General features: G+C 39.8%; 2 protein-coding genes across 4 annotated transcripts in view; both read right to left on the bottom strand.

The window, feature by feature from the left end:
* Positions 1-15,601, bottom strand: part of LOC141442420 (inositol polyphosphate-5-phosphatase A-like) — a 46,923-nt gene that overhangs the window by 22,079 nt on the left and 9,243 nt on the right. For all 3 annotated transcript variants that reach the window (XR_012452939.1, XM_074107397.1, XM_074107396.1), the window contains exons 4-10: positions 15,131-15,256; positions 13,168-13,296; positions 12,338-12,499; positions 11,534-11,658; positions 9,875-9,976; positions 8,659-8,752; positions 1,580-1,710 (exon numbers count right to left, since the gene is read on the bottom strand). Coding sequence is in view for 2 of the 3 variants with exons in the window: in XM_074107397.1 (XP_073963498.1) it covers positions 1,580-1,710; positions 8,659-8,752; positions 9,875-9,976; positions 11,534-11,658; positions 12,338-12,499; positions 13,168-13,296; positions 15,131-15,256 (869 nt within the window). In the remaining variant the exon portion in view is untranslated. The remainder of the gene's footprint in view (positions 1-1,579; positions 1,711-8,658; positions 8,753-9,874; positions 9,977-11,533; positions 11,659-12,337; positions 12,500-13,167; positions 13,297-15,130; positions 15,257-15,601) is intronic.
* Positions 2,333-7,883, bottom strand: LOC141442135 (uncharacterized). Its single transcript, XM_074107043.1, has one exon. It carries the CDS (start codon positions 7,646-7,648, stop codon positions 3,902-3,904), a length of 3,747 nt encoding a protein of 1,248 aa, XP_073963144.1. The 5' UTR covers positions 7,649-7,883; the 3' UTR covers positions 2,333-3,901.

Consider the following 15,601-nt stretch of genomic DNA (forward strand, 5'->3'; position numbering starts at 1 on the left):
ATAGATCATTAAAAGCTTTTAAGGAATTTTTCTAACTGTCTTACTCAAAAACGTCGGTTAATCTTTATGTACATTGCATTATACAGGGTGGCCCATTTATATCGGTCAGTATGGGAAAGTCTGAAACTATAGGTACGACATACGAAAATTTCTTCTTAGGAACCATGACATCGATTTTAATAACAAGAAAAACTGCATTCATGCATTTAAAAAAAACCTGTACTCAGCTCGGGAATCGAACCCGGTTGTTTTGAAAAAAAAAAACTTCGAACACCTACTAAAATAAATTAAAGTATGTGAAAACAATGCATTTTATTCATTTTAGACATAATGTTTTATGGACACATTTACTTCTTAAGACGTACACAATCGATATCTAAATAGAAATAGTGTAAGTTTTTTTTTACAAAAAAAAATTTAAAATCAATGTCATGGTTCCTAAGAAGAAATTTTCGTATGTCGTATAGTTTCAGACTTTCCCATACTGACCGATATAAATGGGCCACCCTGTATAGTAAAATGATTGCTTTTTACTAACGATCAAACACTAAATGACCATTTTGGGTACGGCAGTCAGTTCGATCATTCAGGAAAAGTTAATCAATAAATGAAATCAGGAAAGTTAGTTGTTTTTAATAAACAGATGAAAAAATTAATTAAACTAAAATAGGATGTTAGTTAAATACGTTTATTAAACGTTCTTGAAAAATAAGTGTTTCCCAAATTTCACGCATTATTGTACATAGATAAAAGTACAATTACATTAAAGAAAATGTAACCAATAAACGACAAATAGTGGAACTGCCTGCTTTCTCGTTTATTGGCAACATTGTTGCGGGTGAGTTTTCAACTACACTATATTTTAACCATCATCTGCTACTTTTTTTTTTTTTACTAGCCTACAATAGTGTCCCACTGCGGGGCAAAGTAAGTATTTAAATATCGCAGTTCATTCCTACATAGTATAGTTCTAGATTTTTAAAGCCAGGTTCTCTAAGCACTAAGCTGTTTGTTCCGAATCGGTCGAAAATTCTTCCAAGGTTTAGGTAGAGCCACTAGATTTGAGGTCACGCACACAAGAACATGTAATCATAATTATTTGTCATGTAATGACAGCGTGATTTTGACATTTGCTAATTTAATGAACTAAAAGAATTTCTTTGCTCACCCCGCGACCTTATGATAGTTAAGTTTATACAAAATATGCGTGTTCAGGCAGTTCCTCCACCTCCACACTGTAAGAACACTGGTCTGCTCTGTTTGCTCTGAAGATGAGCTCTGGTTGAAGATGAGCTCTGGTGATTTCTGTGTGTTCTTACAGTGTGGAGGTGGAGGAACTGCATAAACACGCATATCCGCAGAAACTTAACTATCATAGGGTCGCGGGTGAGCAAAGATTTTTTTTTTAGTTCATTAATATGGACCTCCGCAAAGTAACGCCTGATTCAATAAACTATTTACTCGTTCATTTTGCATTCTCCTTTTGTGCAATCAGTTCTTCGTGTAGCTGTGTATTATCATGCACTTCAACTCTCGTGGCGCTACCTATAATTATATCTATTAATGCAACGAAGGTTACCTGGAGTTGATGGCCTGTTGCACGCTGGTCGGGTCGGCGATGCTTTTCCTGGCGACCCCGATGCCGGGCACGGTTAAGCCATCCAGGTCGGCCATGCTGGATTTCTTCTCCAACGTTTTACCGGGGCTCGACTAAGGGCAGATGAAGAACAAGAAGTGACATAATTTCACGTGTTTTTAACCCCCGACGCTAAAAGAGGGGTGTTATAAGTTTGACCGCTACGTGTGTCTGTCTGTGGCACTGTAGCTCTTAAACAGATGGACCGATTTGAATGCGGTCTTTTACTGGAAAGCAGGTTTTCTAGCGATGGTTCTTAGACATGTTTTATCAAAATCGGTTCAGTCGTTTTTGTGATATTGACCTTTTGTACAGTCGAGTTCATAAACTTGTGAAAATATCTGAACACGCTTCTACGCCCTTAACAATAGAGTCGTGTTCAGATATTTTTGATCACATTTTTGCTCACAAGTTTATGAACACTGTACATAAAAACACATGAAATTATATCACACGGGGGGGTGCAGCAACACGGGGAGGCGGGCAGAACAGAAGTTGCAGCAACTGAATCTTCTAAGACTAAGTTGGTTAGGTATGGTAGATCGTTAATTAAGTCGAAAGCCACTTTACATCTTGCAATCTTGCTTATAATAACCGTAGTATTGAAATAAAGGTCACAATCGATTGTTGTTTAGTACGTTAAGGTTCAGAGTTGAATGTAGGGATTTTGCAGGGAAACAAACGTGTGCACTCTTCGATGATTTAATTGCAACTAACATACCGCCCACCAAAAGGGCTTGACCTTTTCTTACATTACATAGGTACATATACATCTACAAAGTGTACATAGTATTTGACTACAACAAATTGTATGATTAAATTATCAACATGCAATTGCATTGACAAACTATAGCACAATGTATATAGCAAGAAATGGCAATAATAATTAAAAACACAACGTAAATCACAAAGGTGACGATATTTAGAGGGAAATTAAATTAGGTATAATATAATATTCCATTTATAAAATAGTTTTTTTTTATTTCTAGGTACATGCAAAATTGATTTTAAATTTTATTCAGATTCTACATCGACAGGCATAAGGCATAATTTCGTGACAGTTCTTTTTACAATAGTTTCACCACTCTTAACACTATAAACGCGAGTGAGTTTATCCGCACCTGGATGCTTATCCACTATGCGCCCAAGCTGCCATTTGCCGGGGGGCAATTGGTCATTTTTGATAACCACTATTTGGCCAATTTTAAATTCCTCCTGCCTTTTGAGCCACTTGGGTCGCTGCTGCAGTCTGCATAAATATTCCTGTTGCCACTGACGCCAAAAATCGTTGATTAATTTTTGTGTATGACGCCAACGACTTAAGCTGCTAACACAAGTGTCCTTAAGAGTTGGAGAAGGGACAGTAATTGGGGCTTCGGTTATCAGGAAATGGCCTGGTGTAAGCACTTCCATGCTATCGATATCCTTATCGTTTATGGGACACAAAGGTCGCGAGTTAAGGCAGGATTCTATCTGACAGAGAACTGTGGTCATCTCTTCATATGTTAAGTGGGTATTCAGGATTCGTTTTAAGTGATATTTCATCGAGCGTACGCCTGCCTCCCACAAACCTCCAAAGGTGGGGCTATAGGCGGGTATAAAATGCCACTGCGTTCCGTCAAGTGCCAGTTTTTCAGCTACTTCGCCGTCCAGTTCCAGTTTTGCCTCTCGGAAACAGTCTGCAAGTTCTTTACTGGCTCCCACAAAGTTGCGGCCTTGATCACTCCAGAGATGAGCACACCGTCCTCGTCGTGCGACAAATCTACGGAAAGCGCCGATAAATGCTTCTGATGTCAGGTCGCTCACCAGTTCCAAATGAATGGCCTTTGTGGCCATGCACACGAATATTCCAATGTAAGCCTTGCTGGTTTTGGCCCCTCGACCTTTAGACATTAATATTTGATAGGGTCCGGCAAAATCAACCCCGCTATTCAAAAATGGCTTAGCTGGTGTCACTCTCTGCTTTGGTAAATCTCCCATTAACTGTTCTTTCGTAGAGGCGTTCTGCCGTGCACATTTCAAGCATTTTCTAAGATACGTCGTAAGAAGTCTCTTTACCTTTAAGATCCAATATTTAGCTCTTATGTAATTTAAGGTCAATTGGAATCTCCCATGTAAGGTCCGATGATGAGCGTCCGCTATAATTAGGTGCGTAAGATGACATTTACTCAAGATTATGGGGTGTTTTCTGTTTTCATCCAAAGTAGAATGGCATAATCTACCGCCCACCCTGAGGATGTTATTTGTATCAAGGTAAGGGTTAAGTTAATCGTATTCTTCGAATTTTTCAGGTAAGGTTTTATATACATCAACACTTTTATCTTGTTTTAGATTAACATTTATTATATTTCTTTTCATTTCCAGGTCTGTGTCTTCAATTGTCGGGTATTCTAACTTGAGTTCTTTATGTTTCAGCCACTGCGGTCCGTGCCACCAAATATTGCACTTCTTCAGCTCGTCCAACGACATACCTCTGGATGCGATATCAGCAGGATTCTCCATGCTTCGAACGTGGTACCATCTATTTGGAATAAAGTCCTTGATGGTAACAACTCTATTTCTGACAAAGGTTTGCCATCGTGTGGGATCTCCGTGCAGCCATGCTAACACTATCATGGAGTCGGTCCAAGCAAATATCTGACTGGTAGGTATTCGGGTTGCTACGCTTATTTGTTTCAGTAACTTTGATAGCAAAACCGCACCGCATAATTCTAGCCGAGGCACGGTCATAGGCTTAACTGGTGCAACTCGAGTCTTGGCGGCTAAAAGAAACGTTTTGTATTCGCCATCCGGTGTCTGCACTCGTAGGTACGCTACAGCTCCATATGCATAATTGGAGGCGTCGCAGTAGCCGTGTATAGTAACTCTTTCCAGCGAGTCCTGAGTCGTGTTCAACCATCTGTCTAATTTAATATTCTTGATCTCATGTAAGTCTCTCCGTATGTTCAGCCATTCTTCCCTTATCGTCGTGTTGACCTGCTCATCCCAACCAACATTCAATAGCCATAGTTTTTGAATAATTCTCTTTGCAGGTAGTAAAGCAGGAGAAATCCAGCCAAGTGGATCAAAAAGTCGTTGAATGTCAGCCAAGATGTTCCTTTTCGTGATTACGTCAGGTGGGGTTGACAGATTTAAGGTGTATTGGAAAGTATCTTCACTCATATTCCAGCAAAGTCCAAGAGCTCTGATGGTGCCATCAAGTTCGAGATCTATTTTTACATGCGCACTTCTTTCTGAAGGTGAAAATTCGTTGAGAAACTCAGAGCTATTAGATGCCCACTTTTGAAGCGTAAATCCTCCCCTTCTTAAGATCTCCACGATCTGTTTAGCCTTCTCGACCGTTTCTGGCACGGTATCTAAGCCGGTCATTAGATCATCCATGAAAAAATCTTCGCGTATAATCTGTGATGCAATTGGATAGTCTTTCCCTTCATCTTCGGCTACTTGTAGAAGGGACCTTACAGCAAGATAAGGCGCTGATGCTGTACCAAAGGTAACACGTAATAAACGATAGTCTTTGACTGGATCGCTTGTATTTTTGCGCCATAGTATTCTCTGGTAATCAGTATCCTTAGGGTTCATCAGTATTTGTAAGTACATTTTCTTTATGTCCGCTACTATAGCTATCCGTCGCAAACGCCATCTCATGACTAGGTTCCTCATATCTTCTTGTAGGTGTGGTCCTATGAGAAGCTCGTCATTCAAGGACACGCCATTAGCTCCCTTAGCTGATGCATTGAATACTATTCTTGTCTTTGTAGTTTCCTTTTCTTCGTTGATTACCGCATGATGCGGGAGATATACCGCTGAATTCGCTATTTCTTCTTCCGGTACTTCCTCAATGTAGTTCAGTTCCATGTATTCTTCCATAGCCTTAACATAATCGTTTTTTAGTTTAGCGTTTCTTTCGAATCTTCTTTCTAATTGCTTTAGTCTGAGTAGTGCAATATCTCTTGTCTGTCCTCTTGGTGATTGTGGTTCTTCTGTCTTGAATGGTAATGTTACTATGTATCTTCCTTCCTCGTTCCTTGTATGTGTCTCTTTGTACTTGTTTTCGCAATCTTCTTCTTCTTTCGTTAATCTTTTGCTTGTGTCTGTTGTATCTATTTCCCAAAATGCCTTTAACATGTCGTCCACATTTACTTGATGATGCATGACGATGATATCTTCTTGATAAGTGTCTGCTGTATCTTCTGCCGTTCCAAAGAGAATCCAACCTAGGCTTGTGTCTTGGGCGCATGGAGAGCCAGGTGGACCTTTGATAATCTTACTCTTAAATATTTGTGCACACACTTCTACACCTAATAACATGTCTACTCGCCCTGGCTGCTGGAAACATGGATCAGCCAGGGTAAGACCTTGAATGTGTGGCCAGGCCTTTGGATTGTATTTTATTTTGTTCGAGGGTAATTTTGAGGTTAGCTTCGAAGACATTATATAAACGTTTACGTTTATCTTAACCTTGTCATCTTGTGTTGACATTATTTGAAGTTGTGCCTTGCTGCTGATTGTAGTCTGTGTCGAGCCGACACCAGTAACAGTTCCCCTCGCTGGTAATCTCTTGACTCGTAACGCTTGTGCTGCACGTTCGCTTATAAAACTTGATTGAGACCCTGGATCAATTAAGGCACGCAGGGTAGTCGTGTGACCGTCATCGTCCCTTACAGAGACCATTGCTGTCGCTAGCAAGGCCGTAGATTTCTTGCATGCTAAATTGGATGAAATTTCCACGACTTCTTCTTGTTCTTCAGTGTTAGGGTCCTCGTCCACGTAGTTCATTGTTTGACTGTGGTGAGCCTGTTCTGCGTTTGATTCCTTATTCTGCGCTTGATGGATCATTGTGTGATGCCGTTTCTTGCATATTCGACATGTAAAAGGTAAGCGACATCGTGAAGCAGAATGTCCAGGAAGCAGACAGTTGAAACATAGATTCATTTTCTTCACGTACTCCATTCTTTCCCCGGGTGACCTTTTTGTAAATTCTTTACAGTGACATAAAGTGTGAACATCCTTACATAAAACACAACTCTTCGCTTGCGCCGACACGTGAAATGATTTCTCCTTAATAGGTCTTGTCTCTCTTGATACCGTAGCAGTGACAGGGTTAACTAATTCAAGCGTGCGGAATTTCGATTCAAGGTAGTTCTTTAGTTCTGTCCACCTCGGTAACACGTCAGCAGTCGTTGATTTGTAGGAGTGTTCCTCCCATGCCTTGTGTGTTTCAGAATCGAGTCTATTCACCACTAGGTATACTATGAACGGGTCCCAGTCTCCCACGCTCACTTCAAGATTTTGTAAATCATTTAAACATTGCGTCGTCGTGTCGAGTATACTTTTGATTTGGCTAGAAGTTTGGGCAGTGCATTTCTTTTGATTAAACAATCTTTTCAACAGGGAATTCACAATTAACCTTTTGTTTCCATACCTTTGTTTTAAAGTTTGCCATGCCAGCTCATAATTTTGTTCAGTAATGGTGACATGTTTTAATAATGCAGCTGCTTCGCCAGCGATGCTTGACTTCAAATAGTGAAGTTTTTGAACCTTGCTGAGACTTGGGTTATTATGGACCAAAGACGTAAATAAATCGTGGAAGGTTGGCCACTCTTCATAATTATTGGAGAACACCGGAAGATGAATGGCAGGTAGTTTCACTTGTTGTTGTACCGCATCCACCATCGTAACATCTATCGAACTTGATCCTCTCATTTGAACGGCGGTCGTAAGCGCGTCCTTAATATCGCCTTGTAAAACCAGGTATAACTCTTCTATACCGTAATAATCTTCCTTAAGAAAGTACTGCATCTCGCCGCGCTCCTCTCTGCTAGTTGCTTGTACAAGTTTTTGATGCGCGGCTGTAAACGTCTGCCAGTACGCTTCAATACATTGCAATCGCGCTTCTAAGTAGCCTTTTGTTAATCGTTGCTTAGGACATTTCTTTAAATTAATTTCCGTCTTCTTTAATAATCCCGCCGTATCTTCCAAAACACGTAGTAGTTGTTCGCACGTACTCATATTGCACTATTTGCTTGTAAATTCTCGTAAATAACACACCGTAATCAATAACTTATTATAAAATTCACAAGTTGATAGCAAACGACAAGTCATTAGGCTCAGGAATGCGGTCCTCTATTGTTCTCGCCGGCCGGGCAGTCTTCCTTTCACTTTCTTGAATCCGGTTCGATATTGACCATTATGTTTAGTACGTTAAGGTTCAGAGTTGAATGTAGGGATTTTGCAGGGAAACAAACGTGTGCACTCTTCGATGATTTAATTGCAACTAACAATTGTTTAAAAATATCGATACTATCGACATTATCGATAGTTTTCGTAATTTTCTGTTCAATACTATCAATCAGTAGCAATATCAATAGTAGTATCAATAGTATCGATAGTTCTGCATTATTAGACAGCAATAATATCGATACCATCGATAGTATTGCACGAAAAGAGATATCGAATCTATCGATAGGCCTATCGACAGTATGGCCTTTTTCCGAATATTCAAATTCAAATTCAAATGATTTATTCAGTAAATAGGCCGCAATGGGCACTTTTACACGTCATTTTTTTAAACTACCAGCGCTTTCGGAAAGACCATCATTGCCAAGAAGAATGCGCCGCAAGAAACTTGGCAGAAAGTCATTTTTCATAAAAATATAATTACAAATAAAATACTTAAAAACTATATTATACAATTAAAAAAAAAATACAAAAAATAATAATAAAAGAAATACAGGATGTATGGGGTCCCTTAGTTACAATACTAAACACTAACTATATCTAAACTATATCTACGTTCAGTGGAAGTGTAGAATGCTTCCACCGTCATAAATTTTAAAATAATAATAACAATAATTTAGTTCTGAAATATACATTTCAGGTCAAGTAACCATTAAGCTTTTGGATTTCGAAGGCAAGTTCACGTCTGCCGCCCCCAAAGTTAGCTCACACGCACTCATGTCATGCTCTGAAAGCAATAACACTATCGATTGCAAACTATCGATTTTTCGGCAACACTATACCTGATGGCTGTGCGCCGGGGAACCGGACCGCGCCGGACTGGTGTCGGACGATGATACCCGCCCGCTACTGTCTGTTGACTCTGCTACCGACTTCCTGCCATAGAGTATTTGTAAAAATAAGTTTTTCTCAAACATGACATGAAATATTGGCGTTGTGTTACAAATAATAGGCCGAGAAGTATCGCGCTGCAGGCGCTGCGGCTCGCCTGCCTGCGCGCGGTCACTCCAGCGGCCTGCAAAGAGATTTCATACAACCTTGCAGGCCGCTGGCCGCAATGCGACCGTCTTTTGTTTTCGCACGCCCAGCACCACCGCCCGCAGCCGCCCGCCGCCCGCCTAGTAACGCGTACTATTTAACTAGTCTTAAGTTTAGGTCACAGGTAAGCAAAGTAACTTTGCTTACGGCGAAGTAATGGCTGATTGAATAAATTAAAAATTAAAATGAAAAGAAAAAACCTTTTTTTTTACTTGCATAATTTTTTAATGATTGAATAAATTTAATAAAGTTAAATACGGCATTTGACTATTTTAAAATGTTTTATAAATTAAAATTTCACGATGCCTGTTATCGAATAGAGAAACAATTTTTCAGCAACCTTTACAAATAACAAAGTTATAAAGGTTTGAAATTCAAGATTAGACAGAGAAAGACATACTTGCATGTGACGTCACACTCAAGTAGCGCCATACTTGCTGCACAGAGAAAAGCGTTCGAGAAAGAGACAGGTGGGCCAATCAACTATTTTACCGACACTTTGGGCGTCTCATGCGTTACCAAAATTGTCTCTGGCGCTACAAAAAATCGTTCTTCCAACAAGACATTTCACGGTTTAATAGGTCGAACTTACGTAGAATGACATGTATCACGTACACCATCTATTACATTACATAAAAAACATGTTTACTTACAAAAAACTGCAATTGTTTGAAAAATGTCGCGGACAGATTAGTGTCGGTAAAAAAGTTGATTGGCCCAGGTACATAGTTTTTTTTTTGATCATTATAACCCAATTTTCAACCGATTTAAGTTTTCTCTTCGCTAAACACTGTCTACATCTATATTTTCATAATAATATATAAAACATGGCAAATATAGGAGTTGTCAAATACCGTATTAAACGCATTTTGATTAAATTATACTATTTTTATTGCAAAAATTATTTCAAACGAAATTGACTCTGAGAGGCATTACTTGATTCCTATGACTGTTACCAACCTGGACGTGTGCAGATGCCGAGCATCAGGCCTGGTGGTGTCAGGCTGCACCAGCAGGCGGGCTGACTGCGACAGAAGGATGCGGTCGCACCACGCCGGGCACCTGACACAGAATAACCTCGTAAGGCCCAACATCAACTACCATGGGAGTTGGTAGCCCAGTGGTTTCACCTAATAGTCTCTGAAGCTGGTCCTGGGTTCTAGCCCAACACCGCTGAGTTTTGAGTAGGTACTACCATCGTAGTATACAAAAGGTAGTTAACCGTTCTGACTGTACAATTTTGTTTAAGGGGTGCCGTTAGCAAGGGGACTAAAGTAGTACAGTTTTATAGAAGAAATGTTGTGTCACATTATACTAACATGCTTATTAGATGACCAATTTATAGAAGGGGCGTTGAAACTACCACGAAAATGCATGCTAATTTTTATCCTATAAACTTATGGATTAAAGAGTTGCTCAGGAGACCGTAACTATAGCAACGAGTGACAAAGTGAGCAAAAGTTTAGTTTAAAAGTTTAGTTTAAAAGTTTAGTTTAGTTAGTTTGTTTGGTAGTTAATAAAACATGCCTTGACAGTAAATAAATAAAAAATCAAGGTAGTTTTGAAGGACGGTTAAAATTTTTTATTAATAATTTGTGGTAGTTTTGTTTGTTTCATAAAACGTATGTGGGTACTTGGGGAGTTACAGTGACAAGTTAAAACGGTGGTTGTGGTTCGTTAGTCTAACAACTGGTAGCATGGTGTACGGTTGTGTCACTCTGAAGATGAGCTCTGGTTGAGTTCGAAACGCGTCAGTGTAGTGTGGTGTGGTGATAGATGGGTTGTGTGATTTGTGTGTGTTCTTAGCAGTGTGGAGGTGGAGGAACTGCATGAACACGCATATTTTGCATAAGCTTAGCTATCGTAAGGTCGCGGGGTGAGCAAGGAAATTATTTTAGTTCATTTTTAGTTCAGCAAAAAAGTTGATAGACCCTAAGAATATAAGTAAGTACTTGTAGAATTATTAAGTCTAATGGATTGAACTAAAGTAATGTCATTTAGATGTTTTTGTAGGAAAATGACAGATGCATGAAATTTTCATATTTGTGTAAAGTGTATTCAAATAGGTAAGACACATACTTTTATTCACTCACTTAATCTATTCGTGCCAGCTCTCGTGAATTGACCTGTATTTTTATACAACTCCTTTATGTTATAATAGTAGATTACTGTAGAGGCCGGGAAGTAGGGGGTTGCCGGCCAAGCAGATATAGATAGCCGAGCGTAGCGAGGCCATATAGGGATGCGAGGCCGGAAACCTCACATTCCGGCGGAGGCTTGTATAGTGCTTTTCTCAATTATATTGCCACCTTGATTTCTTGTTTTTTTATTATATTTGATGTCATGATTGACAAAAACACTACACAAGCCTCGGCCGGAACGTGGGGTTGCCGGCCTCGCATCCCTATGCGGCCTCGCTACGCTGGGCCGGCAACCCCCTACTTCTCGGCCTCTACAGTAATGTACTATTATCCAAAAGCCATCTTTAACCGACTTCAAAAAGGAGGAGGTTCTCAATTCGACAGCATGTTTTTTTGTATGTTTGTTACACGAATTCCCTCAGACTGAGCTCAAGTCTCGTTGTGGCCCAGCAGTGGGAGATATGGTGACTGAACCGACCTGGTTTTCATGTAGTGTGTGGGTAGTTGCACGTCCTCCTCGAAGGGGTAGGTCGGCGGGAACTTGACGGGAAACTCGTACAAGTGCGGCCGTAACGCCTCCAGCTCGCGGTCGAAGCGTTGCAGCTGTAACAAGGATACGTTATTAGGCATAAATTAGTAATTAATATTTGGAATGAGGCGACAGAAGTATTAAAAAAATGTTATTAATAGAGCGGACACACAAAAATGACGAATTCACTTATAATACACGTCGAAAGATAAGATTTAGTTAGAGTCGGGATTTGACCCTGACATGATCAAATAAGTGGGATTCGCGCAACGAATGAAACTTTTTTGGATAACTAACAAAAAACCACTATATTGTAGTCAACATAAAACCAAAACAGTACCTACGGCATTCATCCGCTGAAATTTTAATATAGATGTAGTAAATAAGGTTTTGTCATCGAATTTTATCGGAAAAAGTCGGATTTACCTTGTTTTCTAAGCTAGCTTTAATTAACTTTATTAGGTTATTTGAAAGAGCAATGTAAAACCGAACTTTAGATTCGAATTACTCAAATACATATACATATTATTACATATAATTTTGCAGGTGCAACAAATAAAATACGTGCAATATGAGTACGACATTAAGGTCGTGTTTCCACCAGAGATGAGCGAGGATATGTTGCGAGGAATGTGTTTTTCATTAACCAACAGAAACGCTTCATTTACCTCGTCTCGCTCCGCTCAGCTGTTTCCACTAGAGATGTGACAATAATAATAATTTATTTATTTATTTATGATAATGATGGCTTACCCAGGGCTCCCGGAATATCTTCTGATGGTCTACATGAGCGAACTCCTTCTTCCCCACAGTCAGAACGACCCGTCCGTCCGTCTGCGACCGATACTGCAGACGCGACGATTCCACTGCACCGCCGTTCTGCAGCCGACACGCTGCCAGCTCCTCTGTCACTTTCTGAAAATAATTATTAGTGCATCAAGAGAGCAAATTCAGTTTTTTCTGCGAGTTTGAATCTCTAGTCAGCGAAATATTCTATAATTGATTCTACGTTAGCATACTGAGCGCAGCGAGGAATTCAAACACACGAGATGATAAAAAACTTAAAAAACTTTGTCACGGTGTGACACAGAATTTTTCACTTTTGACCTCGGCAGCGAAAACATATTAAAGTTAAAAAAATACAACATGGTAAAAATAAAACCAGTAGTATCCGCAAAACAAGCAATATAAAAAAAAATATATAACCCGAGTATTAAGAAATAACTATAATAAGTAATCACATTTAAAACCTCAACAGACGATTTGCAATTTTACGGTTATTTGTATAATTTGAACATTTAATTGTAGGTTTCATTCTTAAGCCAACTAGGTACGGAATATGAAAATCAAACTTAGAATCTATTTGATCCTATCTCTCGCTTTTCTCGTGTTGAATTAAAAGCGACAGAACAAAGTGAAGTTCAAATCTTTCGAATTCAGTGAGTAGACCCAAATTGCATTTATCTCACTTTTTTTGAACAGCAAAACCTGTCTGTTTAAGGTCTAGTTGACGTTAGAAATTTATGCTTTCGATATAGTTTGCCCGAAGAACTAGTGCCTCGCAACGACTAAGGCAACCATACCTTAACGACGCCTCCAGTGTCCGTCCGGAAGTTGAAGTCCCCGAAGATGAAATACGGCGCAGCGTTAACGTCCGAGTGGAGGTGCCGCAGAGTGTGCCGCAGTGCGCGCTGCCGACTGCGGCAGTACACCTGTAACACATACACTCGTACAAAAATAAAGAAACTAACATAATTAGGGTTTTCACGGAGGCGAAATATCGCTAGATGGCGTTAGTATCAGAGTTCCGTTTGACGTTTGCTCATGATTGGTTAAAAAACTAAATGAGCCAATCGCAAGCAAACGTCAAACGGACCTCACGATACGAACTGTGAAAACGCTCATTGGCAAACGCTTAGGTACAGTCAAGTGCAGGGATGGGAAAACTGCGGCCCGCGGGCCATCTCCGGCCCGCGAAGACTTGAAATTCGGCCTGCGACCATCAAACAAAAATCAAGAGAAGATTTCGTATGGTTAGAAATTTCATTCTCATTGGCAATGACTTGCATACAACAATCACGCATTGTTTTGCGAGCACGGGATGAGTGAAAAACGAAAATATTGCACAATAAATTAGTTTCAGAAAATACATATCAATATTTTTATTTCAGTAAATAACATAGCCAAAAATGCAACAACTTGGCCCGCCATATATTTCGTTAGTATATATTGGCACGCCAAGGAAAAAGTTTCCCCATCCCTGGTCAAGTGTAAAAATATGAACTTATTCAAAGCTTCAAAAATAAGTACCACAGACTCTTATTCCGACGCAATAAGGCCGTAGTAACATATTTTTGAGTGGTTCGAATAGATACTTATTTTGGCACTTTACTGTACATGTACAGTCAACTACGAAGATATCGATACGGCCAAAGTTACAGTAATATGTATGCACAATCTTATTGTTAAGTCAAAAAAGCCTAAGCTACCGAATGAAGGAACAAGAAACTAATCTCGAACGAAGAAACAAAACCCTGCTTCGAGACGACCTTGTGCAAGGTCCGCCCGGATTGCTACCACCATCTTGCTCGCTAATCCTGCCGTGAAGCAGTAGTGCTTGCACTGCTGTGTTTCGGCGTGGAGAGTGAGACAGCCGGTGAAATTACTGGCACGTGAGGTATCCCATCTTAGACTCTAGGTTGGTTAACGCGTCTGCAATACCCCTGGTGTTGCAGATGTTTATGGGCGGTGGTGATCTCTTACCATCAGGAGACCCACTTGCTCGTTTGCCATCCAGTCGAATAAAAAAAAAAACGACGCTATATTTTTTTTAAACAAAGATTAAACGCTAAAATAACTCAGGAAACTGTGCAGTGACCAGTGAAATGGTGGTGAACATTTTGTGTCATAAAAAATAACTTGTGTTGTGGAAACCCTATCAGGGGCGGATCCAGGATTTTTTTCTGGGAGGGGCGGACGGGTGGACCAAAAAATTAACAATAACTGTTAGAAATAAACTTGGAAAAACAATAGAAAAATAAAAAAAATCCTGTTATTTTATTCATATATTTTAATTTTATTTGCTTCTAAGTAAAGAATCTCCAGAGTAGGTCCACAAAAATACCGTCTGGTTGGCACGTTATTGTATTGTCACGCAATTTACATAGATAGGTATACCAAGTTTCAAGACAATCCGACTGCTAGAAATGGCTCAAATTTAACTTGCAAGATTTGACCCGCACATATGTATGTACCTACCATCAGCTAAATAAGCTATCAACTTTTAAACAAGTTCCTATCAAATGAATATGTCGCTAAAGTCGAACTTTCAAGTTGACAGACACGTCTATTGGCATTATTGTTCTATGACGTGCAAACGATTATCAACTTTGGGGTGGTAGACCACATATTTGGCTGATGGTACATACAAGATACATTGCAAGTTAAATAAAAGCGTTTAAAAACAAAATGATTTACTATGATAAGGTTCCATGCTGGCTCAGGAATCAAATTGGTCGACTGTACTGGTAAAATTGGTAGTCTTACCGAGGGAAAAGGCTGCAGCGCGAGCAAGTTGGACGCGTCGTGGAACAGATGTATGTTGACGAACTCGACCGCCGTGCCGCGGATCTGCCAGCGCGTGCGCAGGAATCCCTTGCGCGACCATTTGCACTGCAACAATAGACGACTGGTATTATACTAATAAAAATACAATTTTGGGAACTTCACACACAACATTGAATTGCTTCGCAGGTTTGTGCAGGTTTCCACACGATGTTTTCCTTCAAAACTCGTGGTAAATTTCAAAAGTTAATTTCGCACATGAATTTCGAAAAACTCAGAGGTGCAAGCCGGGGTTCAGTTGAACCCACGATCCTCTGCTTCGCAAACCACGGACGATTTGCTCTGCGGAGCTCCTATTCTACGTAGTTTAGGCGCTTTGTGCGTTGACGCAACTTCAACCTATCAAAACAAAATAATTTATTTGCTTTATAAGTTATAGGCCACAATAGAGAG

The sequence above is a fragment of the Choristoneura fumiferana genome, chromosome 25 (assembly GCF_025370935.1).
Source record: "Choristoneura fumiferana chromosome 25, NRCan_CFum_1, whole genome shotgun sequence".
NCBI classification, from domain to species: Eukaryota; Metazoa; Arthropoda; class Insecta; order Lepidoptera; family Tortricidae; genus Choristoneura; species Choristoneura fumiferana.

What these genes read in the sequence shown, in the direction of transcription:
- LOC141442135 (XM_074107043.1), bottom strand. Translation starts at nt 7,648, where the DNA reads ATGAGTACGTGCGAACAACTACTACGTGTTTTGGAAGATACGGCGGGA.